This window comes from Lonchura striata, chromosome 18 (genome assembly GCF_050655825.1).
Source record: "Lonchura striata isolate lonStrDom1 chromosome 18, ASM5065582v1, whole genome shotgun sequence".
NCBI classification, from domain to species: domain Eukaryota; kingdom Metazoa; phylum Chordata; class Aves; order Passeriformes; family Estrildidae; genus Lonchura; species Lonchura striata.
The window spans coordinates 5,339,911-5,366,451 of record NC_140720.1 but is presented as its reverse complement, the minus strand read 5'-3'; the positions used below and the strand labels follow the sequence as shown (position 1 = coordinate 5,366,451).

At 37.8% G+C, this 26,541-nt stretch overlaps 1 protein-coding gene across 6 annotated transcripts; it reads left to right on the top strand.

Moving 5' to 3' along the window:
* The first annotated feature begins 582 nt into the window (after nucleotides 1-582).
* On the top strand, nucleotides 583-26,165 carry RHOT1 (ras homolog family member T1). 6 transcript variants are annotated; one of them, XM_021537703.3, is made up of 21 exons: nucleotides 583-685; nucleotides 4,184-4,242; nucleotides 6,100-6,181; nucleotides 7,092-7,135; nucleotides 7,911-7,964; nucleotides 8,322-8,374; nucleotides 8,866-8,974; nucleotides 9,604-9,705; nucleotides 11,094-11,192; nucleotides 11,632-11,740; nucleotides 12,310-12,430; nucleotides 13,110-13,194; nucleotides 13,562-13,707; nucleotides 14,298-14,398; nucleotides 14,611-14,741; nucleotides 15,081-15,164; nucleotides 15,888-16,007; nucleotides 16,347-16,549; nucleotides 17,926-18,048; nucleotides 23,420-23,563; nucleotides 25,015-26,165. In XM_021537703.3, the coding sequence occupies exons 1-21, from the start codon at nucleotides 649-651 to the stop codon at nucleotides 25,130-25,132; spliced, it is 2,124 nt and encodes a 707-aa protein (XP_021393378.1). In that variant the 5' UTR covers nucleotides 583-648; the 3' UTR covers nucleotides 25,133-26,165. The 6 variants fall into 6 exon arrangements, with proteins under 6 accessions (XP_021393378.1, XP_085412622.1, XP_021393387.1 ...); XM_085556496.1 differs by having other exon boundaries at nucleotides 583-913; XM_021537712.4 differs by lacking the exon at nucleotides 23,420-23,563.
* The last annotated feature ends 376 nt before the right edge of the window (nucleotides 26,166-26,541 follow it).

The window sequence follows — 26,541 nt, the reverse complement described above, 5'->3', positions numbered from 1 at the left end:
TTTTGTATGATCCCAGGAGTGTGGCTTTCAGCATCTCCAAGTCTGGGGTAGCTTTCCTGAGATAGCCAAAGCCACTGCCTTCTTAGTATTGAGGTGTCCTTTGCTGGTTCGTCTGGGAAAACGACAGGTACAGCATGAAGTCGCTGGATATCCCCAATTTCCCACATACGCTGTAGTGCCCAGGGCCAGCAATTTGTCGTGGTTTGGGTCACAGCAACAACACACCTAACAGCACAGTGCAGATGGAAACCCAGCGTGTCACCGTTTGAACATTGGGATGAATTTCCTGAGTAGGTGATAACACACTGGGACGGGCTGCCCGGTGCAGTCACCATCCCTAGGGGTGTTCAGGGAAACTCTGTACTTGGCCCTCGGTGCCGCGGTCTGGCTGACACGGAGGTGTTGGCTCATAGGTGGGGCCGGACGATCTCGGAGGCCTTTTGCGCCCTCAGGGACGCCGAGATGCCGCCGCGCTCCGAGCGCCCCGGGCCGTCCCTCAGCGCCGCCCCGCGCAGCCGCCGCGGCGGGTCCCTCGCGAGCCGCCGTCCGCGCCCGCCGCGTTCCGCGAGGGGCCGGCAGCGCAGGCCGCAGCGGCGCCGCCGCCCCGCCCGCCGGAGCGGCCCCGGGCCGGCGGCAGCGAGCGCGGCCATGAAGAAGGACGTGCGGATCCTGCTGGTGGGAGAACGTGAGTGCCGAGGCAGGAGGGCCGGGGAAGTCAGGGGGCCGCCGGCTGTCACATCGCCGCGGTGCTGCGAGGCTCAGCCCGGCCCGGGCGGGCTCGCCGTGAGCGCGGCCTGAGCCCCTGGGCTCCCTGCTCCGGGCCCCTGCACGGCCGGCGCTTGGTGGCACTGAGCGGCTTGGACGTCCCTGGAGATGACACCGGGGTGAAATTCCTGCCCGGTGTTTGGCCACGGCCTGTTTAAACTTTTGGTTTTCTTTTTCTTTTATTTATTTTTTATTTAATTTTTTTTTTCTTTTTTCCCCGTGTGAAAATCACACGTTTCCCATTTACTGGCTTTGGAAATCAGTGGCCTGATGTGCTCCCAGTGGTTATAGGTCGGGTGTTGTGGGTTTGTGGCCAGCACAGGGCCAGGGAGTCCAGATCCCTTTTTTTTGCTTTTAACTTTGTGTGACCTTGGATAAACAGCACACACGAAGGTGCATGACAGAGAAGTACTGTGGGTCTGGATTTTTTAATGTATTCCTAAAATTGTGTCCTGAAGTTCACGCTTAGGTAGTCAAATAATTGATGAGGTTTGCAGGGGCTCAGCTTCTCACAGGTGTAAATAGCAGAGAGGAGGTTCTGTTTGCACAGCGAGCTTAAGTTCCTCGAGGGGAAAGAATACACAGTAATTGCCAAGTGTTATTAGTAAAATTACCTAGTTATACTAAGAGTGTGGTACTGCTAACAAAGCTTTCCTGAGGATTGAATGCCCCATATATATTTACAGTGCAGTTTCTGCTGTTGTTTTATAGTGCTCTGTCTGTACTGCATGGGAAGGCTCTCTGTGACTCTTCTAGAGAGGAATCCTGAGGGAGCTGTCACTGTGCAGGAAGAGCTAACTCATTAAGATTGTATTTGGTTAGTTTTGCATGACTGTGTTTGGGAATTGTGCCTTTGAATACACAGTTTAATTCCTCTTTAGAATACATGCCTGATTTACCTCATTGTCTTTGGCAAGGCTGTGTTTTGGGCTGGCTGGTGCAGTGGTTTCAGCACAGGTGTAACAGGTACTTTGTTTTGAGAACAAGGTTCACAGTGTGTCCAAATGGGAATATTAAAAATACAGGTTTCTTAAATACAGCAATGTGTAGTACATGGCACACATCAGAGATTGTGAGCATCTCTATGTTGCACTTCTGTTTGACTTCTAGTGAGGAGGAGGGAGAAATTTGTTTTACAAATTGATAAAACTTGTCAGTTACAGTGCCAGTCCTGCTTTGTGTATGTGTCTCGTGTATATTTATTAGTCTGAAACCACAAATTAATCCAGACTATATAAAACATTTTAGATGGCAACAGCAGAGCATCAGGTTCAGAATCTGAAATATGCTGAGAACTCTTTATTGTAAGCCTGTTCTAAAACTCAGCCTTTTTCATCCCCAGTGGTCCACAGTTTAGCTTTAAGTTGGCTTAGTCCTCCTATGCAAACATCAACTTTTAATAGCCAGTAATTTTCAGAATATGTTCAGCATGTTATGCAGCTTGATGTACAAAACTTATATATGAGGGGAAAAAGACTAACTATCATAAAGTGCTGTGCTGCTTTTCTTCATCCCAGTCAGCTGATACTGTTTAGGCTGTTATTTCTAAGACTGTGAACAGATTGGGCAAGACAGAGGGTTGACCTAGATTTGAACAAAGTAACCCAAATCTCTACACTAGAACCTATGGATTGTCATAAAACCCAAGGACACTAGAAAGTGTATCAAGAGCTTCTAAATACTGAACATTTACTCACCAGCAATACATAATCTTCTATTTTCAGACATAAGAAGAGGGTTTCTATATCTGCAAAATTAGTTCTGCCACTGTTTGAAGTTAGAACTGTCTTGGTCAGGTGCAAAACATATATCACTATTTTCACTAATTAGCAACTTTACTTACCTATAAGGAAAGTACTCATATTTTTTTCCTGCGGAAATAGGAGAGCTTTTGAGACTCTTTTGATTCTATCAGGATGAAAATTAAGATGGAGTTGATGCAGGAGGATGCCTGGCAGTTTCAGTTAGGATTTTTCAGTATCTTTGATGGAAACACAACTGCATTGCTGTTGGGAAACCTGCAACCTGCTGCTCTGCAGGGGGGACCATGGGAGAAAAGTTTACAGCTGTTCTCTGTAAGGAAAACAGAAATCTTCCTCCCCAGAACAGCTTTTCTTCTCTTTTCATAATTCTGTTACAACTACTCATCATGGTAAGTTAAAGAGAAGGTTTTATTTCTGGATGTCAGAACATGTTTCTGTACCAAAAATAGACCTAGATAGGTTCAGTATACTCTGACTGGATCATCAGTTCAGTAACACCAATTCCTGCACAAAATCAACCAGTGGTACAATCACACCTCTTCATTTTCCATATTCAGGATTCTGTAGTTACATAGAGAAGTGTAAATGCAGTGATATCAGCTGAACACCTTCTGTCCCCAGTGAGATTTTCTGTTGGTTTCAGCAGGAGCAGTGACACAGGCTCTGACTGGTGGTGGGCAGTGCCTTGGCTGGTAACACATTTCTGCTGCCAGAGGTGCTGGTACAACCAGGGTGGAACTGAGTTTTGCTTGAACGGAGAGGTGTTGGAAATGGACAGTCGCAAAGGATATTTGAATACGAACATGTTGGTTTTTAAATGTCTGAAAACCAAATAAAGTAGTAGTAGTCTTAAGGCTTCCAGAGGACCAGAAAATTCATAGATGAAAGGTTTTAGAGAGAGTGGACCCCTGAGAGAAGTTACCAACTCTTGGTTTTAAATGGTCACATTAGAGCTTGCCAAAACCAGCAACTAAGTTGTGATATAAGAAGTCTGAACTTTGGTAAATGAAGTCATTTATTTGATTGAATGGTGCTGGGTACTGAAGCCGAGATTATCATCTTGGATTAAGAAAACTGACTTTAGAAGAGTTGGTGGTTTGGGGTATTTTTCACTTGTAGTGGGGGACAGCTCATTTGTATAAAGGGATTAAGCTCTTGCACTTTAAAAGTAATCAAAGTACTGCAGACTTAGTTTGTGTCCTCTTGTCCAGCTCTCATCCTTGGGATTTTAGGACTGACTGCAATCATAATCTCAAGAATTCTGTAAAAACAGTTAATTTCTGAATACTTTTCTGTTTGTGTTCTTTGTATTTCTGAAGTTGTATTAAAACATTTCTAGTTTGTTTTGATTATTTGTTTAAGTGTTCTTATGTATGTTAAGGTTAAAAACCGGCAATTCTTCTGTGTAAGGCAGAGCAGAATTCACTTCTCTTCTGGAGGAAATGCAGAAATGGGAGATGGAGCCAAAGTTTTTGCAATAAAAGAATTATGAGAAAATTAGTGTTGTCCATATTTAATATGTTTAAATAATAGCTTAAAAGCTTTTAATGTGGTGAATTGGAAAATGTTTCTAATATCTTCCCATTTTAAGATTGGGTCAACTGTTAAGTGTAACAAAACAAATTATCTAATACCTGTTTTTAATGCTTTTGCAGCCAGAGTTGGGAAGACATCACTAATTATGTCTCTTGTCAGCGAGGAATTCCCAGAAGAGGTAGAGGACATTTATTTGTTTTCTAAGTTTTATTTCTATCCTGTCATGTACTAAGTTAATAGACTCTGCTCTAAAGTAATGTTTAAAAACAAAATGAAGTCTTTAAAATGGCAAAGATGACTTCAGGAAGACTGATGTAGGTTAGTTTAAATCTATCTCTGCATGAAGCTTAGAAATTTAACTTTTGTCTAAGTTCCCTTCTTATTTTTCATATTGTTAATTAAACTAATTGTTTTATGTGTGATGAATGGTAGGCTGTTTAAGGAGCTGTAATTGGTCCAGACTGTCAGCATATTTCTATATGAGACACACAAAAATGGGAAGGTGCTGAAAGAGACAAGGCCATCAATTATTTTTGGGGGGGGGAATGCATTTAAAGAGCAATTAGATTGCAAAATTATAGAGAATGAGGATTAAAAGTCACATTGTATAATTTATACTTAGCCATTTTTTGTAACTAAGCAAGGCGCTGCCTTTACATCTGTCTTTGAAGAATGTTTTATTGACTCTTGAAGTAAAAACTGCAGAAAAAGTTACTTCTACATATTATTCCTTTGAAAAAGCAGCACATAGTTTTCTTTGTACCATAAAAAGAACCACAGCTGCTGCAAATGGTTAAGCTTTTTACATATAAACATGGATGTTTATTTCTTCTGATCACAGGTCTTAAAATAGACATCATGTGCTGCTCTTTGAATCTACTCTGTTCTGGGTTTAATGCAAATCAGTAGTTACCACAGTTCAGTAGTCAAGATTGGATTGTAAACATAACTGAATTTTGTTAATACAATTGATTTTAGTTCCTAACCTTCCAGTTAAAAAGGAGCTGCAGTTCCTTTGGCAAGTTGCTTCTTACTGTATTTAGTGAGTTGTAGTCCTCTGTTCATTTCTCACCTCTTCCTGCAGTATAATTGAGAATATTTATCTGAATTCATGTGTAGAGAAAAAGTGTAATTTATACCTAACACAAGATCTCTCTGAAATTACAGAAAAAAGCTTTTGTAAAAACACTGCATCCTATAAAAGCTGCTGAAGGAGACCTGCCCAGTTCCTCAGGCCAGTCAGGGAGATCAGAGCAACATTATGGGGTCTAAAAGGCCATTCAGGCTTGGAAATAGTATTTAATGTACAGGGGCTTATCAGCGATCACTCTTGAGGAAGATCTGAGCAGAGCCTGAAGCTTTACAGAGAGACATTCTTGTGGTGATTGACTTTTCTTTTTCCCTTATTTTACTAAAAGTAAAGTATCATGAGAGTTCACTGTCAACAGGTGAAAGGCAAGAAACAGACGTGCAGAAGATTTTCATTAAAATTAGGTTTAATTTGATTGTTCCAAATATGGATTAGTGTTCTTTGAAAAAAGGGGCTATCAGAGTTAACAGCATTTTTCAGAATTAGTTTTTTTTAGTATTGCAGGATTTTCTGGATTTAATGTTTAGCACTGTCAGAAGCAAGGACATTGTCAGGTTACAATTGTGTAAAAATTGAAAAGATTGAGACTTGTATTTTGTCTGTTGTGCTTGTTTAGGTGTTGGATAGAGTGGGTTTGAGTTTTACAGATGTAATCATCAAATGTATCCTTAACAGCATTGCTTTTCTGCAAAGCATGCTGGAAGTTCTGTGTGCAGTAACTAGACAGGTAAAAAATGAGAAGGTAGCAGTGACTTCAGTACTCTGAAAGAAAGAAAACCAAACAAATAAAAACTGAAAGTACTTGAATAACTAAACAACTTGGACAACTAATAGTAGTTGCGCTGTTTAAAGCTGACTAAATGGTGGCTGTATTATAGTATATGACTTTTTTCACCATCTGGATTATCTTTAAAGGCTCTTTCTTGGTGTTCCTTCCAACCCCAGGTTCCACCCCGAGCTGAAGAAATCACCATTCCAGCCGATGTCACTCCTGAAAGAGTGCCAACCCACATAGTGGATTATTCAGGTAGGGACTGCTCAGTACTCTCCCTGATTCGGTGTGGAATTGTTTGTCTGACTCAACAGCCCCTGTCACAGACAGGTCTGGGACCAGAGCTACAGGTGGGAGAAGCCTGGAGTAAAGTAGAGACTCTCTGAATTTCTAAGTTAGGACACTTCATAATTTTGGGTCAGTTTACTCTTTTGTATTTTTTTCTTGTCTTTTAATCTTATCACTGAATAGATAAATAGGTTGATTATGAAGGTTCATGTGCTATCAAAAATCTGTGCAGCTGTTGCACAGCTAGGAGAACCCTTCTGCCATTTACAGTGCAAGCCAAGAATTATGCCATGTTAGCAGGTGCCTTCCTGTCTTCTCTCTCCCATCACTGCTGAGGAAATGTCTCTGATGTGTTTAACTACCTGGAAAAAGAAATAATTTTTATTGTTGAACTTGATCTTAAATTTATGTGGAGTGAGTTTTTTCTTTCTATTGAATGGATTTTTCATAGATTCAGTTAACAGAAGCTTGGTCTCACTATAAAAATCATCACCACTTTAATAAAATCAGCATATGTAATATTCTGATGTAAAAATTTACATTATAGCAGGAAGAGGCTGTTGAAAAATGTAGAAGGATGCAGACTATGACTTGCTCCAAAGAGAACCTCTCTACAAATGCAATTATTCCTCTTCAAAATAGCTGTAAAAATAGATGTGCAACAGACTGTTTCTGTCTTACAAATTAATGGACCAATTTAATTATTGTTTTGGAAGGAGCACTCATTAGAGTATTTTATAAAAAGAAGTTTAAATAACAAGGCTTTGACAAAGCTGCCTCATGAGCGTTTTGAAATACCCGAGTTCAGTTTCAGAAGTTTTTTTTTTTGTTTGCAAAAATTTTAGTATTAATGAATAACTTCTTCTATCAAATGCAGAAGCAGAGCAAAGTGATGAGCAGCTTTATCATGAAATATCACAGGTAAGTGTATTTTAGTGTTTGCCAGAAACTAGTTTAGGAAAAAGTCTTTTCCTTTGAAGTTCTCTGCATTAGATGCAAACTGATTAGATTCAAACTGAATTGAAGGAAAAAACCTTTCGTGCCTGGCATTTTCTATTTTGTTTTGTGACTTGTGCTATAGGAAACTATTTCTATTTAAGAAATCTTAAAGAAAGTAGATACTGGCACTGTATTGGTGAATTGAGCTTAAGCTTTGTCCTTCAAATTGAAAGGACAGAACTTAAAACCTTTAATCAGCAAGCCAGTTTTGTATGAATAATTCTACCCTGAAGACATCCATTTTACTTCTTTCTGTCACATGGTGCTATTGCATTTATGAATAGCACAGGCTTCTTGGTGACTTTGTCATCCCTTCTGAATCCTATTTTCAGTTCTTTCTGAGCACCTTTACACATTTTCTGCACAGTCTGTCATGGTGTTGTGTTCCACTTCTGGCATTTAGTTTGGTGCTTCAGTGGAGGCTGCACATTCTGACTCTTCAGTTTGGATTTCCTGGTGGCAGAGGTCTCTGCAGGCACAAGCTGTGACTGTCACTGCAAGACAAGCTTTTTGGCACTTCTCACCATATAAGTTGTTTTAGTCTTGTTGTTCAGGTTTCAGATAGCTTAAACAAGCCTGGAACAGAGTTCTATAGAGAGTTTACTCTGATGTTGTTATGTATGGTCTTTAATTGTCTGTGTTGCTCAAGAGTTTCTGAGCAGTGGAATTCCATGCCTTTCCTTTCTCTTAATTTCAGGCAAATGTGATTTGTATAGTCTATGCTGTTAACAACAAGAATTCTATTGATAAGGTACAGTAACACATTCTATCTCATTATTAAGATGTAACTTGTGGGCTGTTAGCTGATGTCAAGCTGAAATCTGGATTAGACATTTGAAATGCCTGAGATGGAGTTTGAGGTCAGTTGTTAAAAGAATGAACAGATGTGGGTTTGCTTCTGCTCCATTTCCACATAGGAGTTTTTAGCAATTTCACATGTCTGAGAAAGTTGTTCATTAATCGGCTCCAATTTTTGTTTCCTCCTTTGTGGGTCAGTATGTGCCTCTTTGGGAAAGAGGCAGTAGCAGTTGTAGTGAAACTTGTGCACAGTTCAGTCACACTTAATTTGAATATGTATTTTTCATGTCTGTTTTTAATCCCACTTTAGGTAACAAGTCGATGGATTCCTCTCATCAATGAAAGGACAGACAAAGATAGCAGGTGCTTAAGTAAAGATGAGAAGTGTGAATTAGGCTGCACACCGATGGGTGTCAGTGAACAGTGTTGAGGATGTTAATTGTTTAAGGAAATCAAATACTAAACTTAAAGTTTATATAAGAAGTCCAAGCAGCAAGAGATTTGAAGTATGTAGGTCTGTTACATGTGCCAGCAATGTTCTTTATTTTGAATTTCATGGGCAGCTTTTACCAGGTGTGTTTATATTTGCTATGGTATAACTGGCTTTGGCTCTATGGTCTGTATAGCTTTTTTGCTGATGCTGGTTTGGGTAATAACAATGTGATTAGTTACCATTGCATGTAAATGTGTGGGTCTTGTAGAATCAACAAGAAGCTTTTCCCCATTGCCTCCAGTGGCATTTAATTACATCATGAAAATAATACAGTGGTTTCTGGTGGGACAAAAAATGCTAAATTAAGATACATATTTTTATCCATCTGTATATAAAGCTCTTAATATTCTTTCATTTTTAGGTTGCCTCTTATATTAGTTGGAAACAAGTCTGATCTAGTGGAGTACAGCAGTATGGAAACTATCCTTCCCATTATGAATCAATATACAGAGATAGAAACGTGTGTAGAGGTATGCAAGACTTTCTGAAGTTAAAACAAGTAACAGAAAATACATTCTTGCCAAGCATGTATGACAAGTTTGTAGAAGAAAAAGGGATTCTGTTTTTGTTTTGTTTTGTTTTCTTTCTCCAAACTAAATATTTCAAACATGAGTAATTATAATAGTGAGTTTATATGTTATCTTTCTTTAGGGAAGATTACACTATTGTATAATATATAATCAAATGTTGTATAATCAAATGTTACTGTTGAATTCTAATATTTAGAGCCTCCTTACATGCTTCCCTTTATCAAGGGTTTTCTATTTAATATTAAGCCAGATAGATGTCTGCAAAGTATTCAAAATTGATTTAATATGTGTGGAGATGTCTCTTTTTTTTTTTTTTTTTTTTTTCTTCAAAGTTGATAGAGCATTTTGATTTCTGTTCTTGGTACGTTCTTGTATGACAGAAAATTGTACTGAAACCTCATTTGCTAATTAATTGAACAGGTAGAGGGGCTGGATATCTTTTTTCCAAACCAGCCCTGTACTGACAGGAGGGGACTAAGTCTTTAAAAATTTGATGCTTACTTAAATTTCAGAAGAAATCGCCAAATAGTCAAGAAACTAGCTCATCAATGTGAGGATTTCTCTTTCAGTGTTCAGCCAAAAACTTGAAGAATATATCTGAGCTATTTTATTATGCACAGAAAGCTGTTCTACATCCTACAGGTCCTCTTTATTGCCCAGAGGAGAAAGAGGTATTTATCCATAGATTCTCAGAGCATATAATCTGGGGGGAGTGAACCACTTTCCTGTCCTTTCCTTTTCAGTGGATTTTGCATCTCTTAGTGTGTTCTGTTACCAGCCAAATGCCAGGCACTACATCTCAGAAGCACTGGGGCTGTTTTGGGATGTATGAACCTGACCTGTCTTTCCTCTTCCTTCACAGCAGTGAACACAGTTTTTGTTGCCTGTGTGAACTGCTGGGTAAAATGAGAGCTTTGCTAATGGCTTTGAGCCAAATGTAATGTGACCCAAAATACGTCTTCAATTCAATTCTCCTTTGGATGTACTTTTCACAGGAACTCCATTTATTTCAGGGAAACACTCTAGACTGGGCCTGATCTAAGAGCATTTTTTTTCTGAGAATCTTGTGAAACTTTGGCAAAAGGAATAAGAAACAAGTGATGAGTCTGGTTTTTAGGTAACAGGTAGTTAGCAGAGTGTATTATGAAGGAGTATTTTATTTTTAAAATAATTTTCTGGGCAAATACAAATAGAATTTCTAATTGTATCAATTTAGTACTGGGAAGTAGGAAAGTTGCTTCAGCTGTAAATACTTTGTTAAGTAGAGAATCAGAGAATAACCCTGTTTTGATTTCTTCCATCAGAATCATCTATATGTGTTAGTAATGTGATAAAATTGTTGTGCTGAAATCTTTTTGGTTTTTCAAAACCAATATCTATGCAATCTATGTGACCTCTGTGAAGAGAAGAGTCCATCATCACAGTAGTTGTTGGGAGAGAATTACCAGTGTCTGTTTTCCTTCACTTGGAAGGTATCCTAGCAGTTCTTTTGTCCTAGAGATAGTCCATATGCTCGATGCTTTGCCTGGTAGATGAATGAGCCCTGTGAAGGTTTTCAGTATTTGATGTTTGAAGTCAGCTGGCTGTAGTGTTAGACCTATTTAGTTTTGCAAAGCACTGGGATTTTAAGGTGATTTTTTTTTCCCACCAAAAAATGTTTTGGGGGAAAAAATATTTAGTTGTTTCTCTAACTAATTCTCTAAGAATTTAGTTATTGTTCTATAGCAATAAGACTGAATTTAGAGAACTCAATTTTAATTTTTTAATAACTTAGTAGTGCCACCTTCCCCTTGTGAAGAGCTTGAGATTCTTCTAATAATTGAATAGAAAAACATTTAATGTGGAATAATTGTTTGAAATGTATAGATATAAATTTGCTAAATAAATTTTTATTTCCTCTTGCTTTTTACTTTTGTGTACATGTGAATGAATGTCTCATTCTGAAACTGTAAATGAAGACTAGTGTTTGTTTCCATGTGATTGAGTTGCCTGGTATCGTTCAGTGTAATCTTTTTATACTCAAGCCTAGAAAGATGCTGAACTTCCTTTTATTCCTTAGATGAAACCTGCCTGTATTAAAGCACTGACTCGCATTTTTAGAATTTCTGATCAAGATAATGATGGTACTCTCAATGATGCAGAGCTCAACTTCTTTCAGGTACCTCCCTTGCTTATCTTTCCACCATGTTTAAAGGTGCTATGTAATTCTATAAAACAAATGGTTAGTTTTGAATAAATAATAGGGAGGTGAACTGTAAGGGAATCAGACCTAAATACTAGGTCTTAAGTGCAGCATAGAAGAATGGATTTGTAGAAACAGAAATTAAATTATTTTTATTTCTAACCATTGTTCAAGTTTGAGTTCAGGAGCAAAATTTAAATAATCTATTAAATTTAAATAATCTATTTAAATTTAAATAATCTATTAATGTACTTAAAAATAAGATGTGATTTGTACACGTTTATTTCCACTAAGAAATTGGATTGTCCTTTACTAGCTTATCAGAATGTTTAAGGCTGTATTTCATACAGGATATGCTGTTTGTCCAGCTCAGTATCCAGTGGTCCTAACATGTTACTTTTGGGTTTTGTGTTAGAGAATTTGTTTTAATACACCACTGGCACCTCAAGCTTTGGAAGACGTAAAGAATGTAGTCAGGAAAAACCTAAGTGATGGAGTTGCAGATAATGGATTGACATTAAAAGGTAAGTCTTATTTAACTCTTAAAAGATGTGTCTTTATACAGTTGATAATCACTCTACATGAAAAAGGTGGTCTTTTGGAATATGATCTCCATCTTGATTTTCAGACTGCAAGAGCTGAGCTTGCTAAACAGTGATATCTCAGTGTTCTTTAAGCCCTGGGAAGTGCCAAACAAAAATTCTACCCAGTTTTTTCGATACACGAAAACTAAAAGCAGCCTTCTATGAGACTCCTCTCCAGGCTTCTCCAGGCTAAAGCTTTCTGTTTTAAAGTATTGAAATACTGGATTTATTTTCTTAAAGCTCTAAAATGCTGGCACTGGAAAAAGCAAACAACAACAGGAAACCAAGGGGATTGTTAGAAAGGGTTCCTTGGAGAACACTTTTACAAATGTAATGATTTCTGAGTGTTCAGCCTGTGTAGATAATGCTGTACTATCACCCAGGAGGTTTAAAATTGTGTACATTTTGAGATTTTTTTTGTTTCCATGTCTGATCCTGATTCTATTGAAAACACTTGTAGCAGGTGGAGCACTACAGGGCCTTAAGATTTCACCATTTTTGATTTTTAGGTTTTCTTTTTCTACACACACTTTTCATTCAGCGAGGAAGGCATGAGACAACTTGGACTGTTTTGCGCCGCTTTGGCTACGACGATGACTTGGAGCTTACACCAGAGTACCTGTTCCCTCCGTATGTACCACTTCAGCTTTCTAAGCTTGAGTTTAGGCTGTGTGCTCCTGCTTTGGCAGGAAGAGAGGGTTATTGCAGTGTGTTTATTTAACACATTGTTACATCAAGTACCTCCCTTACTTCAGGACTACCCAGCCAAAACCTTCATGTGGCTGAACAGGAAGGAAGAACTCCCTTGTGCCAAATCATGTTCTCTTCTCTTTCTTCATAAGAAAGATGGTAGAAGAGACTCTTAATATAAAACTAGAACATAAATCTGAGCAGTTGATTATTGTATGTGGCATTAAATTCTAAAAGACTTGTCGGTATTTTCATAGCATTTGAGACCTATTGAAAATCCTCAAAAAGAGTTTGACCAAATCTTTTTCTTCTATTAAAAAATGTAACTGCATCATTTTTTTGTTAGAAACCCCAAACACCAAAGTACAAAACCAAAGTTAACCAACAAAAATGTGATTATATGTAGAGCTATGTATCATATAAAGGCACTCACTCATCATTTTAGAATTCATAATAAAAAGTTATGTGCTTTGATCTATGTGAAGATAAATTATTAAAGTTAAGTGCCAAGTCAGATACTAAATGTTATAGTTCATAAAGTATATATTTTGAGTTTTAATATTCTGTATTTCATGAACAATTAATGCTTCTTGTATCTGTTTTTGTTTTCAATGAACAGCCTAAAAATTCCCCCTGACTGCACAACAGAACTAAATCATCATGCATACTTGTTTCTTCAAAGTATTTTTGATAAACATGATTTGGTAAGCATTTAATTTGAATGTGTGTGTGTGTCTTTATACTTATAAGCCTTGGTTTGTCAGGAGCTTTACTAAGAAAAACATGTTTTTATCATGATGTCATTTTATTCAGAAACTGGTTTTAGCTTAACCTCTGGAGTCAGAACTAACCTGTAGCTTATGATTTCTACAAGGAGAGTTGGCAGTTATAGCTGTAGTACCAAATAGTTTTTAAGTAGCTCATACATTTAATCTTATTTAAAAACAAGGAAAGAACAATGATTAAAAAGAAATAAGCTTGGTTTCCTGAATCTTGCAAGTGTACAGCAAGAAAATGCCAGTTTAGAATAGACACTAATTAAATTATGTCTGATACCATATTCTGTTTCAGGATAGAGATTGTGCTTTATCTCCTGATGAATTGAAAGACTTGTTCAAAGTCTTCCCTTACATGCCATGGGGACCTGATGTGAACAACACAGTTTGTACAAATGAAAGAGGATGGATCACATACCAAGGGTTTCTCTCGCAGTGGACGTAAGTGTGATACAGGACATTTTAGTATTTGAGAACTTTGGATATGATCATGTGTTTTTAGATTCCTCTTAAAAGCTGTTAGAAGGAGTAGAAGTTTTTTAGTGGAAAACTGATCCAAGCAGTCAAGTTTTTGTAGCCATCCAGTGGTCTCAGTTCAGGATTTGGCCCGTATTTAGTGCTAACAATGAAGAAGTGTCCTTTCAAAATGTGGAAATCACTATGAACCCTGTTGAAATGTTACTGCTGTTGTTCTACCCCTTAGAGATGGTTTGAAAAATGATGCTCAATAGTGAGGGTTTTTTTTCCCTATTTAAAATACAGAAAATGAGAAAAATGTTATTTGGGGAGTTAAGAAAATACACTTTGAGTTGATAGGCCTCAGCAAGTACTGCCTTCGTAGAGTTCTGGTGACCAGTAAGACTGGTGAAGTTATCACCATGTACTCTCAGGGACTTTTGTCCTTCAGTACTGCAGTGCCAGGAATGTTTCTATCATTCAGTCTGGAGATAGGAGATAAGGATTGTTTCAGTTCTATAAAGAATTGGTACCAGATGGTGACAGTTGAAAGTTCTTTTTGTCCCCTCCGCCAGACTAACCACATACCTGGATGTGCAGCGTTGCCTGGAGTACCTGGGTTATTTAGGGTACTCTATACTTGCAGAACAAGAATCTCAAGCATCAGCAATTACAGGTAATAAAAATTTGGTACAACGCAGAAATTTAAATTTAGAAATATGCTAAAGAGTAAATTGTTTAATGGTTCATCTATTTTAATTTACTCTCTTTTACTTTCTGCTTGAGTGAAACCTTTGATTTAATATTTTTGAGAGATCATTTTGTGTTCATTTTCATGTTTTCACATGCATTTATATCTTGTGAAAAATATTTGTGTTCTTCCAAAAGTGACAAGAGATAAAAAGATAGACCTCCAGAAAAAACAGACTCAGCGAAATGTCTTCCGATGCAATGTTGTTGGAATGAAAGGCTGTGGGAAAAGTGGAGTTCTTCAAGCTCTTCTTGGAAGAAATCTAATAGTAAGAAACATATTGCCTGTATTCACCTATATATGCTTTTGAGTTAAGATTAGACAGCAGAAGAGCTTGAATGGTTATTACTCAGTTTGTAGAGTTCTTAGAGAAAATATGGAATTACTAAGGAGAAGTTTGGGTTTTTCTGGTTTTGTTCTATTTTGGCAGTGGCTATTGCATGCAGTAATGACTTGTACATCGTAGATTATAGCTAAGCATTTTCTTGCAAAAAACCCCAAAGATTACTGTAATTTTAATTCATTAATAAATGGAGTAAACCAGCTGTTCAAATCTAACTTAAAGAGAAAAGTTGCTGTGCTCTAACATGAAATTCTGCCTTTTCAGAGACAGAGGCAAATACGTGCAGAACACAAATCTTACTATGCCATTAATACAGTCTATGTATATGGACAGGAAAAATACTTGCTGGTAAGGCTGCCTCATCATTGCTTGCCTAAGACTGGTTAATGTTAAAATTCTGTGAATTATTCTGAGCCTTCTATAACAAACTAGTTTTAATTCTCTCTTCTCAATATGGATTCCTCCCAGTTATTTTCTGTCCCAAATAACTGCTGGGTTTTTTTGTTGATCACTTAGCCAAACCTGGTCAGATCTGTTATTTTTGAAACCTTGACCTGAGTTGCACAAAATGTAGTCCATTTATGGTTACACTGCAGCATATCAAATTATAACATGTGATAAATGATCAGAAGTCAGTCTACCTATTCAATAAGAAGCATCTGTCACACAGAGTGATTAGAATGGCTAAAATTAGTATTCAGTGGGAGAAATCAGTTCTTTAATGCTTGTTCCATTCTAGTTCTCCTTTATGATAATATGACCTGTTTCTTTGTTTTCTGAGATCTAGTCCTGCTCTGTGATTTTCCTCTGTAGAATGAATGCCCATTTCTGTGGGTGTCTTTGTTTTAAAGTAAACATCACTTTTTATGTTGAGGCGGTGATTGCCTGCAGATGTGATGTTAACAGCTCACATATGCTGGCTGCATGGTAAATTCCTACCGTTCCTGTTGTCAGTCCATTAGCTTGAAGGATATGTAAAAATAAGCCATAAAAAATATGAGACAATTTACAAAATTCCTTTAACTGCATAGTGACAAGCTTTTCTCCCTCTGCAACCATCTTTTTTTCCAGCTACATGATGTCAGTGACTCAGACTTTTTAACTGATGCTGAGACCATATGCGATGCTGTCTGCCTGGTATATGATGTCAGTAATCCTAAATCCTTTGAGTACTGTGCCAGGATTTTTAAGGTTTGTAGAGTTTATATTTACAAACCTCTACATTTATATTTCTTCTTACTGACTAAACATTTGGTATCAGCTACCTGAGCTATACACTGGTTCTAATGCTTAACAAACATTTTATTTCTAAGTGTTGGTTATATATCAGGATGCCTTAGCAGTGGTGCACTTCTGTTACTCATACAAAGCAAACATCTACTTTTCTATGTAAACGACTGTTTCTAGAAATGCCTGACTTCAGTGCCATGAATATACCTTAATGCTGCTGCCTCCAGTGCAATACAGCCTGTTCCAGGCTGAATGTGTCATATCCTGTTTCTTTCACTTTTTTTTTCTTTAAATTTGCAGCAGCACTTCATGGACAGCAGAATACCATGTTTGGTGGTAGCTGCCAAGTCCGACTTGCATGAAGTTAGACAGGAATATAGTATTTCTCCTGCTGAATTCTGCAAAAAACACAAAATGCCTCCACCCCAAGCCTTTACTTGTAATACTGCTGATGTGCCGAGTAAGGATATCTTTGTAAAACTGACAACTATGGCAATGTATCCGTAAGTACTGGAGCTGTTCTGTTTTCCGTGTGCATGGTCACACAGCACCACTCACTGCATGCCATTGTTAGCCACAGGATGGAACTGCCTCACCGAGCTTTAGCAACAGAGAGACACGAATGGCCTGAGTGGCATCTTTAAACTGTTTCAAATTGAGCAACTTGGCATATATCCAACAAAGAAATCAGTCTCAGCTATTGTTGCTAAGGTGGTTTTGAAGAATTCCCTAGTTCATCCAGCTCATGATGCAAATTCCAACAGACAGGATTCTGTTTGGTCCATATTTGAGATACAAAAAGTATGTCAGTTTTCATATCTTGATGTTTTTGAGAGTGAGTTGTAAGTTGTACTGTAATCCTTGTTGGTAGCTCAACTTGACAGCTGATTACAAGCAATGGCACCTTAGTGCACAACAGTTCCCCCAATGCACTGCTTAAAGTACTTCTTGTTTCCAGGGTGTTTATTACTGTGTGCTTCAGTCCATTCATCTAATAAATATTATCACTTTAATAGAATTTTTTTATAAATATCTTTGGACTTGAGGTACAAGATACGTAAGCTCAGAGTCTCCTTCACTACACATCTCACTGTTGCTAAACTCACTTTGCATCTCTTTTTTTGGTGGGTGAAGCTTTTAATATGGTGATGAACTACATAAATATTACAGAAGATGGAGTCTAGTATGACAGCTGACATTTGCTTTAAAATAAATAGAACTAATGTCACTTTCAGCCAAAATAAGAGGGTATTTTTAATTATTTGAAACTGAATTTACTGAATTACATCTGTAAAGCTTTAGTTTTGGTTTTGTGGTTTTTTTTTTTTCTCTTGTGTTCATTTTGTAGCACTGGAATACTGGGAAACCACTTAAGTGTAGCACTGACCAAGTGTCTGTCATATCAATATTCCTGCTTCTCCCTTAGTTTTCAAGCATGTGTGTTTGGTAGGGTGGGAAAAACAGAGGCATTGCTTAACCTGTAAAGAGTGCATTCAAAATGGTAGAAAATGTGGCTTCCTTTCCTTTGAAAAAGGGGTGTTACCTATTGCTGTGCAGACATACTTAGAAGCCTTTAAATGCTTCCCTTTTATGGCAATTTGTATAAATTCATCAAATATTTTCATTCATGTTTTTGCTTTGCTGTTAAGATCCGTATATGGTGGTGATGCCAAAATGTCCAAGACACAGAATCTCTAACCTTCAATTCTGCACAGCTGTAGTTGTACCCTTTCTTCCCCAGTGTATTTTTTTCTTCTTATCCTTACTCATTCAAATGTACCTTTTATTCCTAAATCTCTCTTGGTTGTGGCACAGTCCTAATGTGCACCTGATTTGATGAGCAAGATTTCAACTCCTGTCCTTCTGTGTGTTTTCGCAGCCATGCCCGGTTACGCTGTATGTGCGCCTGCAACAGGTGTACTTTTTGCATCTGTCAGAACTTCCTCAACTCAGACTTGCTGCAATCTGTAAAGAACAAACTCTTCACTGCAGTTCTTAACAGGTCCTTAACTTTATTTACTAGGTACCAGGTGTGCTTTTAAAATAAAGGGTGTCTTTGGAATACCAATTGGTAACCATATATACTGCAGATTTTTCACTCCATATCCACTAAATAGGCCAATACTTTAATAATTGTCATAGAATTATCAAACTTGGTTTAACTTGGAGGTTCTTTTGAGCTTAGTTTACCCATTTCTCTGAAACATTACCCATTTTGTTGATTGATTCAGGCTCTTTGTGATTGCAGAAATACCGTGCAGGAAGTAGGACTGTGTTTTTAGGGAACTGCTAATAGTCATTAAGTAGTGTCTGCAAATCTGTGTAATGCTTCTCACTTGGGACATTACAGGTTTGGTTAGTATTGATTAGAGGTAGTGCCTTTTAGATCCCATTTACACAGATATTTTCATAAAGGTACAGCTTGACTTACAGCAGCATCATGTAACATATTACATGTTTATAATTGCTAATTTGATATTTGGGAGTTCATAGAGTTTCTGGTGTGTGTGTGTGTTATGCTTGGTTTACACAAAGAGTGGGCATCTTAAAAAATAATCCAGATCTTTAAGCATACAATTCCTCTCTGAATGACATGCAACATGTAAATGGTAAATGCTTAAACATTTGCATTTACAGATATTTTTGGGAAAACAATTGGTAAAGAGAGACAACTGGTTTTCGGCATTGGAAACAGTGCTATAGCTTGTCCTGCAGGCAATTTCTGACACATAGGATTTACTAACATCTCAGCACTTGTCATCACACCCCAGCAAACGGGAGTTCAAACCAAACAACTCTTGCAGTGCAATGCTTCCATCCTCCTTGGCCTTCTTGGAGGCTTAGATGGTAAATGTGTTTATTTGGAGGCCATGGCTGAGGTATCCTGACATGCTGCTGGTCCATGGATATTACTTGTTACAGGTTTCAGATGTAGCTGCTCCATGTGAGAGTGTTTGCCTCCTTTTAATGCAAATGACACTTATGTAGGAGGTCTGCTGATACACCCACCTACAGGATTGAGCATTTTCCTTGTCAAATACCACTTTAATCCAAGATACAAGCATTAACCACAGAGTGAGAACTCAAGGGAGAGTGAAAAACTCATTAGCTTAGGAAAAGACTGAATGAGTAAAGCTCTTCATGCTGCATCTCTTCTATAGCAGTCATCCCATAGACAGAAATACTTTGAAACAGCAATCTCTTTGCATATTGTCACTCTAAAACTTCATTGAGCAGTCACTACTAGAAAATCCCAGCTCTTCATTATTGAGGCTGATATCACCTCTGACACATCTTCATTTTTTGGAACTGGTATGGGTTGCTGCATTCACTGTTGTGATTTGTTTCTCTGTTGTATGGGGTTTTTTGAGTCCTGCATTAGACATTGAACTTCATTCCTCTGAGTGCTGTCAGGGTCTCAGGATACTGAAATCTTTTATTGAGTTGGATGCTGTTATTCCATACCTTATCACTAGGGAGTCTGTAACAAACATAGGAATCCACTGCTGCCTAAAAAGTCTGTAATTCATGGTGAGGAAAATTCCTCATAGACACTTCCCTCCTGAAAGAAGAATTATTTGCTAGAATCCCCTTGTCTTTCAGTCACTAGGGTTTGTTCCAGGTTTCCAGCATGCTCACTTCATCTCACCAGCTCCCTAACCAAACATCTTGCTGCAGGCTATTTACCATTCAGCACATGAACTGCTGCATAACTGCACATATGGTAGAGCTGGGATACCTGTAAACAAGAGGAAATAGCTCCCAGTTGTAGTCATAGGAAGGTAGAGATGGATTTCTTGTCTTAGAAAAATCATACATCTAATGATGTGTGATTAGAGAAAACATTTAGATCAAGAAGGACTTTCTGATTCAGTTAGTTTATATAACTTTGCCTTCACAAGTGCATACCATTAGGTCAGCTAGTTGGGCAAAAGTTAGATAACTGATGGGGGAAGGAGGTTTCTCCTGAGTACTTTATTCTCCTCATCCCTTCCTAGTCCCTTGGGCTGTGGAAGCTTTTCAGGTAAATGGAGATTTTTCACACTGGACCCCTTCCTGTGCCCTTTGTTGCTAAGTAACCCCTAAACACTGTTACCAAGGCACAATACGAAACCACATTTGAATATTCCCACCATAGTAATTAAAGGAAGAACATTGCCTCTGTGCAACTGAGAAACCTGCTCATGCTCCCTTCAGTTTCTCTTCTGTGGACAAATTCAGGGGTTCCCCCGAGGCTGGCAGAAAGGCAAGTTCAGCCTGGAGATTGCTGTGTTGTTTGAACTGCCCAGGGTCACAATTTATTGGTTCTTTAAGGAAGGAGGCACATCATTCAAAGCACTGGACATGCATGTATGAGACTTGCTAATATCCTGTAGTATTTTCATAGTTTTAATTTGTTCTTTCCTTTAGGTGTTCACTTGTATTTGACTGGCTGACACCTAATCTCTTTTTACTACATTGTTTTACCAAAAGCAGTCATTCTAACCCTTTCTTTAATGATGAGCTCGGATTTTTGGCTTTTTCTTTCCTTGGCTTCAAATCATCCATGTTACCTTTTGCTTGTACAGTAGTGGCATTTTTCTATCAGCTAAGTTCATTTTAAAATAAGATGATGCTAATGCATGAGAATTGTGTTGTTCATCAAGGAGACTTCTCAGAGAATGTTTTTCTTCTAAAGTTTTTAAAACACTGTGGAATTGAAGTGAAATTCTACTTCCATATGAAACCTGGTTGTTTCAGGAATTATAAGTAAGGTTTTGCTTTCTGTGGCAACCTTCCTTCTGTGAAATCAAAGTTAAGAAAATAAATTATTATTGTGATTTTTTTGTAATAATGGTAAAGTTCTAAGAGTATAACCCAGGATTTACCTTTCACTTTGTGCAATGTACGTTTTTTTCTTTTTTCAAAACTTGTATATTGCCATTAAATCTAATTGCAGAAATCTCTTTCTACACTTACGTGTCCCCCAAATTAAGATATTGCTAAATGACATTAGAAATTGCTAATTTATTTTCCTCCTTCTCTGAGCTGTTCAATGCCCCAGACTGCATAGAAATTTGCAAAGCTGTGCCCCCCTATTTCTTTCTAAACAGAGTGTAATGAATTGGCATTCTACATCCATTTTTAGGTTTTGTGGATAATAAGATGCATTTGGAGCTTTTCACATTTTAGATGACTAATGCATGGGGGGAAATTCTAACTGCTGGACTTAGTTTGCATCCTAGGAAAATATGTGCCTGAAGGGAAGCTGCAGCAGCTCGTGCAGGTTATGTGATGCTTTTGGAATTCAGTTGCTTATATTTAATGCTAAGAACCTTTGTCAGAGCAGGCTGCTGCATGAACTTGCTTTGAGTTCTGCTGTGAAGTAGCCATGTGAGCAGCCTATTGCCCTCAGCACTGTGCTTTTAAAATGCTTTGGAAGTTACTATAGGAATGTTTTTGAACTTGTGTATTTAAGGATAAACCTTCCCAGACCTGGGAATTATTCTGCTGCTGACCTTGGAAAAAGTGTCAGCACAGATGTGTAACTCAGCAGTTTTCTGTGTGTACCCATGCTCAGTTAACTTCTTAGCAAGTGCATGTGACAAACTGCTTGTGGGTTGTTAAAGTCTCTTGGAAAAAAAACCTGTTCAGATTTCAAAGATCTTATTCAACAAGTGACAAGATACTTGACTCACTACTGTTAAGGGTAGGTTGAATAAAAATACGCCTTTTTGTTTTCCTCCAAAATGTGCACTAAAATCTGAATTTTGTGCTAAAGGCAAAATTTCTAGACTTTCATATATTTATGGAACTAATTGTATGATTAAGTACACACAGCAGCCTGTCTGGAAAGTTTGAAACATCATTCTTAATATTAATAAGCAAGAGTTTCAAATACCTGACTACAACTCTCTGTGTGTATAAGTGCACATCTGTTTAGATGTTTTATCCTTGGAGAGAATAATTTTTCCAATTCAGGGTTACTCTCTTACTAACAAGGCAGTAGTCATTTCCACCACTGGTGAAAATTAGTTTCATAAGCACACTAGACTGAAGTTAAGTTTGAATGTTATTTTTTGAAAAGGTAGAATTTTTCAGTGTGTGTTGAAAAAGGTTTTTGTGCATTGTAGCCACCTTCATGTCAAAGAACCAGCAGTAGAAACAAATATTGATCCTTTTTTATTATTTTAGATTTTTTTTTGTTCCTTTAATGGCAGCTAAACAATATTAGAGATCAAAGTTGTAAAAATTGATTTTATGACAGTATAAGGAACATTGAAAGAAGAAAAATTGGACATTTATAAAGTTGTAAAGAAGTTAGACATTCATAACATTCTGAATTACAGTAAGCATTTTGAACTTTGGATTTTCAGGCTGAGACATTCAGAGTAGATTTCCTTGAGGTTGTAAGACAACCTCAAGTCCCTGTCTTGAATTAGTTCTTTATTTAAATGAAAGGGTCTGCTATTGTTAGGCTTAGAAAAGGGATCAAAGCCAATTTAGTCTCCCTTTAGACATTACAAGAGGATTTTATAATGGCTGAGAACATATTAATTGTTTTAGAAAGATGAAGCGTGCTCAGCAAGTTTCTTGCATACTATTAAATACAGACATGTGCAAAACAAGGCAAATTATAGATAAGAACCAGAAAACTGAGATGTGAGAGATAGTGCTTTATGAGGCAATGCAAAAGCATTCATTTGCAATTTAAACATTGATTTCCATATTTAAAGAGATGGGATTTAAAATTGTACAAATAGTTGGGCATTTGAATTAACCAAATTAAACTGGAGACTTGTTAGTAGTAACACAAATACTCATCCAACAGTAGAATAACACTGTGTGCTATCCAGCAGAACTTGTCATGTAATCTAGTAAATCATTTGACCTGCAGGTGATTCATTTTACATACACAGATTAGTTCTACAATTTACAGCTCTGAAGAAAAGGATTTCACAGCCTTTTACTAAGAAATGACCCCAAACTACCACTGTAGTGATAAAATACAGTCTCTGAGTTCTCAACAGTAGTGGGATCTCCTCAGTTTTATGACTGATGTGCATATGGTGCAGGGGTATTGCAGTGGCCTGTGGGACACATGGAAATTGAGGTTGTGGAGATGGAGTGGGAAGAGAAATCCAGTTTCTTAAACGGGTTCTTTATCCTTAAAGCAATGGCATTTAGCTACATGAAATCATACATTTTACTTAGCTTATTAAAAGCACAAACTCAATTTGTTTCTGGTTTTCCCCAAGCACTAAGTTTTTAACAACTGCACAAGAATCAGGGGCTAGGTGGCTATAAATCAGAAATTCTCTGGGCTTTTTGATTTGAGAGGATTGCTGTTGTTGAGCCATGCAATGAACTGCACTGTGCATGTGTGTGAAAAGGTTAAGAGCCTACCTAGCTGAGGTGGGGGCCATGCTGTTAGCAGACGAGGAGAGCAGGATTATGCAGCAGGTGCACGCCGTCCACTCTGTAGAAGATTCCATCTTCATGGAGTCATCTCTTGGTCCACGTTTGCTTGAAGACAGGTAACAGCAGCCAAACCAGGTGACCTTGCCATTGCCTTTTCCCTTTCTTCCCCTCAGCAAGCCACTTGATATCCAGTTTGCAGAGACTTTGTCAGAACTAGCTGTAGAAAAACTAATGCTTGCAGGACTTCTTGGATTTGGTCTGTTCTATAACCCAGCAAGACATTCTTGAATAAGATGAGGATTTTTTAGACTAAAGAGCAGCTGTGTGTGCATCAAAGAGCCTGTACTTCAGCATGTGGTATGGCAGAACTCTGATTAACTATCTGGCTGTTATGGCTCCTGCAAAAGTCTACTAAAGTATATCCAAAACTGGTTTTGTATGTTTTGATAGCAAGTAGCAATTCCTGCTCTGTTAACAGCTTGTGAGCTACAGCTCTGCAGTTCTCACTCTATGAGCTCCTGTGTGGGCTTAGGATCTCTGTGCTCCTTTACTTAACCCTTCTGCATCTTCACTGAGTGGTGATTAACACAGGCTAATATATGTAGGCTAGTGAAGTTCTGTTCTATCTCTAAAGCAAACAAACAAAAAAATCAACTTTACTATTGTTTAGGAACTTCTGTGCTTTGAATTATGGCATTTATGATAACTTGTTTTAAATGGTAGCTCCTGCTTTCTGGTAAGCTGTCATACTTCAGACTGCTGTCGAGGGTGGTCAGCCTTGCTTAACTGAGCATGTTCACAGACTTCTTGCAATATTTGGGAGAGTTGGGTCATTGCCTGTCTCCACTGTCATGTGAGATGTGACTTTTTCTGTCATACAGTCACTCCATACTGTCTTTTTCTGTTTATGCCATCATCACTGCTCGTTTCACTCACACTCTCTCTTAGCTTTCAGCTTGGTGTTGGATGACTGTTTCTGTTGCTGTTCTTGTGACTACTGGGAAGAAAGGGATTTAAAAATGGTTTGATTCTAGCTTTTGGAAAAATATTACTTGCTACTTGTCAGTAAACTTTTTGAGGGGGCTAGAATAAGTAGATATTCAACAGGACTGGGAAGTTTTTAATGGAAAAGCAGAAATATTAAACTCAACATTTAGAAAAGAAAGAAAAAAGGATTTTGCTGGACAGAATTGTTCTCACTATGAGTTATTAATTATTTGTAGCTATTTTTGTTTTCCTTTCCTTAATGTTTGCTGGTACTCCGAAAGGAGACACCCTGCCCTCCCCACATCCATGAGTAATGATCTGGTGCTGCATTTCTCCTCAGCCATGTTAACACTCTGACTTCAGGGAGATCAGATGTGGTCAGGGCTGCAGATCAGATCAGATCAGATCCTGAGCTTTAAGAAAAGCAAAATGACTGTAAAGTGCTTGTAAGGCTGAATTGTGAGCTGTTTGCCTGTGACAAGTGTAGTGATGAATTTCCAAAAGCAGAGTAGTTTAGCACAAGCTGTCTGGAGTTCCCGTCATGGAATTAACCTGGTTTTGTATGTGTGTTAAATTTCAGGCATGTGACACAAGCGGACCTCAAGAGCTCAACGTTCTGGCTCCGAGCAAGTTTTGGTGCTACTGTGTTTGCAGTTTTGGGTTTTGCCATGTACAAAGCACTACTTAAGCAGCGATGATCTGAGAAGAAGCACATCCGGCCCTACCAAATAAATAAATAAAAAACCACTTTTATGTACATTCTGAATGCTTTAAATTCTGCTAGAAATATTTATATATGCAGAGTTACTTTATTAATATTTGTAATTCATGCTTAAGATTATTTTAAATTATAGCTCCAACTGCAGTATTGCGTAATGTGTGGAAAAAAGGAATTGCATCTTAACAGCCAGCTAAAATGGCTTAACTTGTAAGGCCAAAAGGGAATTTGTTGTAAATAACCTGTACATATTAAAGCAAGTAAGACATTGTTTCCCAAAAACCTATTCAAAATACTGTTCTTAGATGTTCACCATGGTGACCTTCTAGTGTATAGGTGAAATTCATTTTCAGTAGAATAGACTCAACTCAAGGATCATACTTCCTCAAGGATTGCTTATTTATTTCACATTTATCTGAAGTGACTTCATCTTTTTGGACTATATAGCAGGCAGAATTTGTGATTTTTGTTCATATTTTTAACTGATGAACAGACTTGCCCCTCTAATCATGTATTTCAGGAAAGAGTCACCTTTGCTGTCCTGGCCTATGATTTTGTATTTTACATGACCAGTGACATACTTAGAGTCTGGTTTCTTTTAAGAGGAAAAAAGTAGACTTTGAAAACTGCCAGATCAACTTCATATGCTGTGTGTAACCCATGTTTTTCATTTTTCACTATGTTGTGTTTTATAACCCTCATGAATCAGACAAGCAAATTTTGTATGTTATAAACAGTTATGATTTGGAAAGTGTTGCAGTTTAATTTCTCACATCTGTCAGTCATACTCATTGAAAGCTGTGTATAAGAGAAAACTGCAATAGTACACAGTGCCTATTCTACTGTAGTATATTAGTTGCATGGATCACAGTGCATTCTGTAATGGGCTAGAATTACCTATAGACACAGCTTTTTTAACAATTAAGTAAACCAAACATTAAATTCCTCATGATAAACCTATTTTTCCATTGCTGGCCTTTTCAAATATTTCAATAAAATAACTGTGTACTGTGTCTGTGCTTATTTTTTATTCTTTTTCTTTACCTTCCTGTGTTCTGAAAGGTGGAGTTTACCAAAACTTTGTCCTTTATGTAAATGGATGCTGCCATTGCCCTCACTTGTTGGAGGTCACATATCTTGGCAACTCAGTTTCTTTTATGCGTCCATTAGAAGTTTATTTCTGATTTATATCAGAAGACCAAGGTGCCTTATATAATACATAAAGCTGAAATGCAAATAGTCAACCATGAACTTTGTATTCTGTGAACTTTGTATACTGTGAGAAAAGACCAAATGGTTCAGTGGGGTGTCAGGAGCTGCGGGCAGTGAATTGGTTAATATTTTCCTGTTGATTAAACAGGCTCCAGCAGTGCGGCGTTCCCGGGCAGC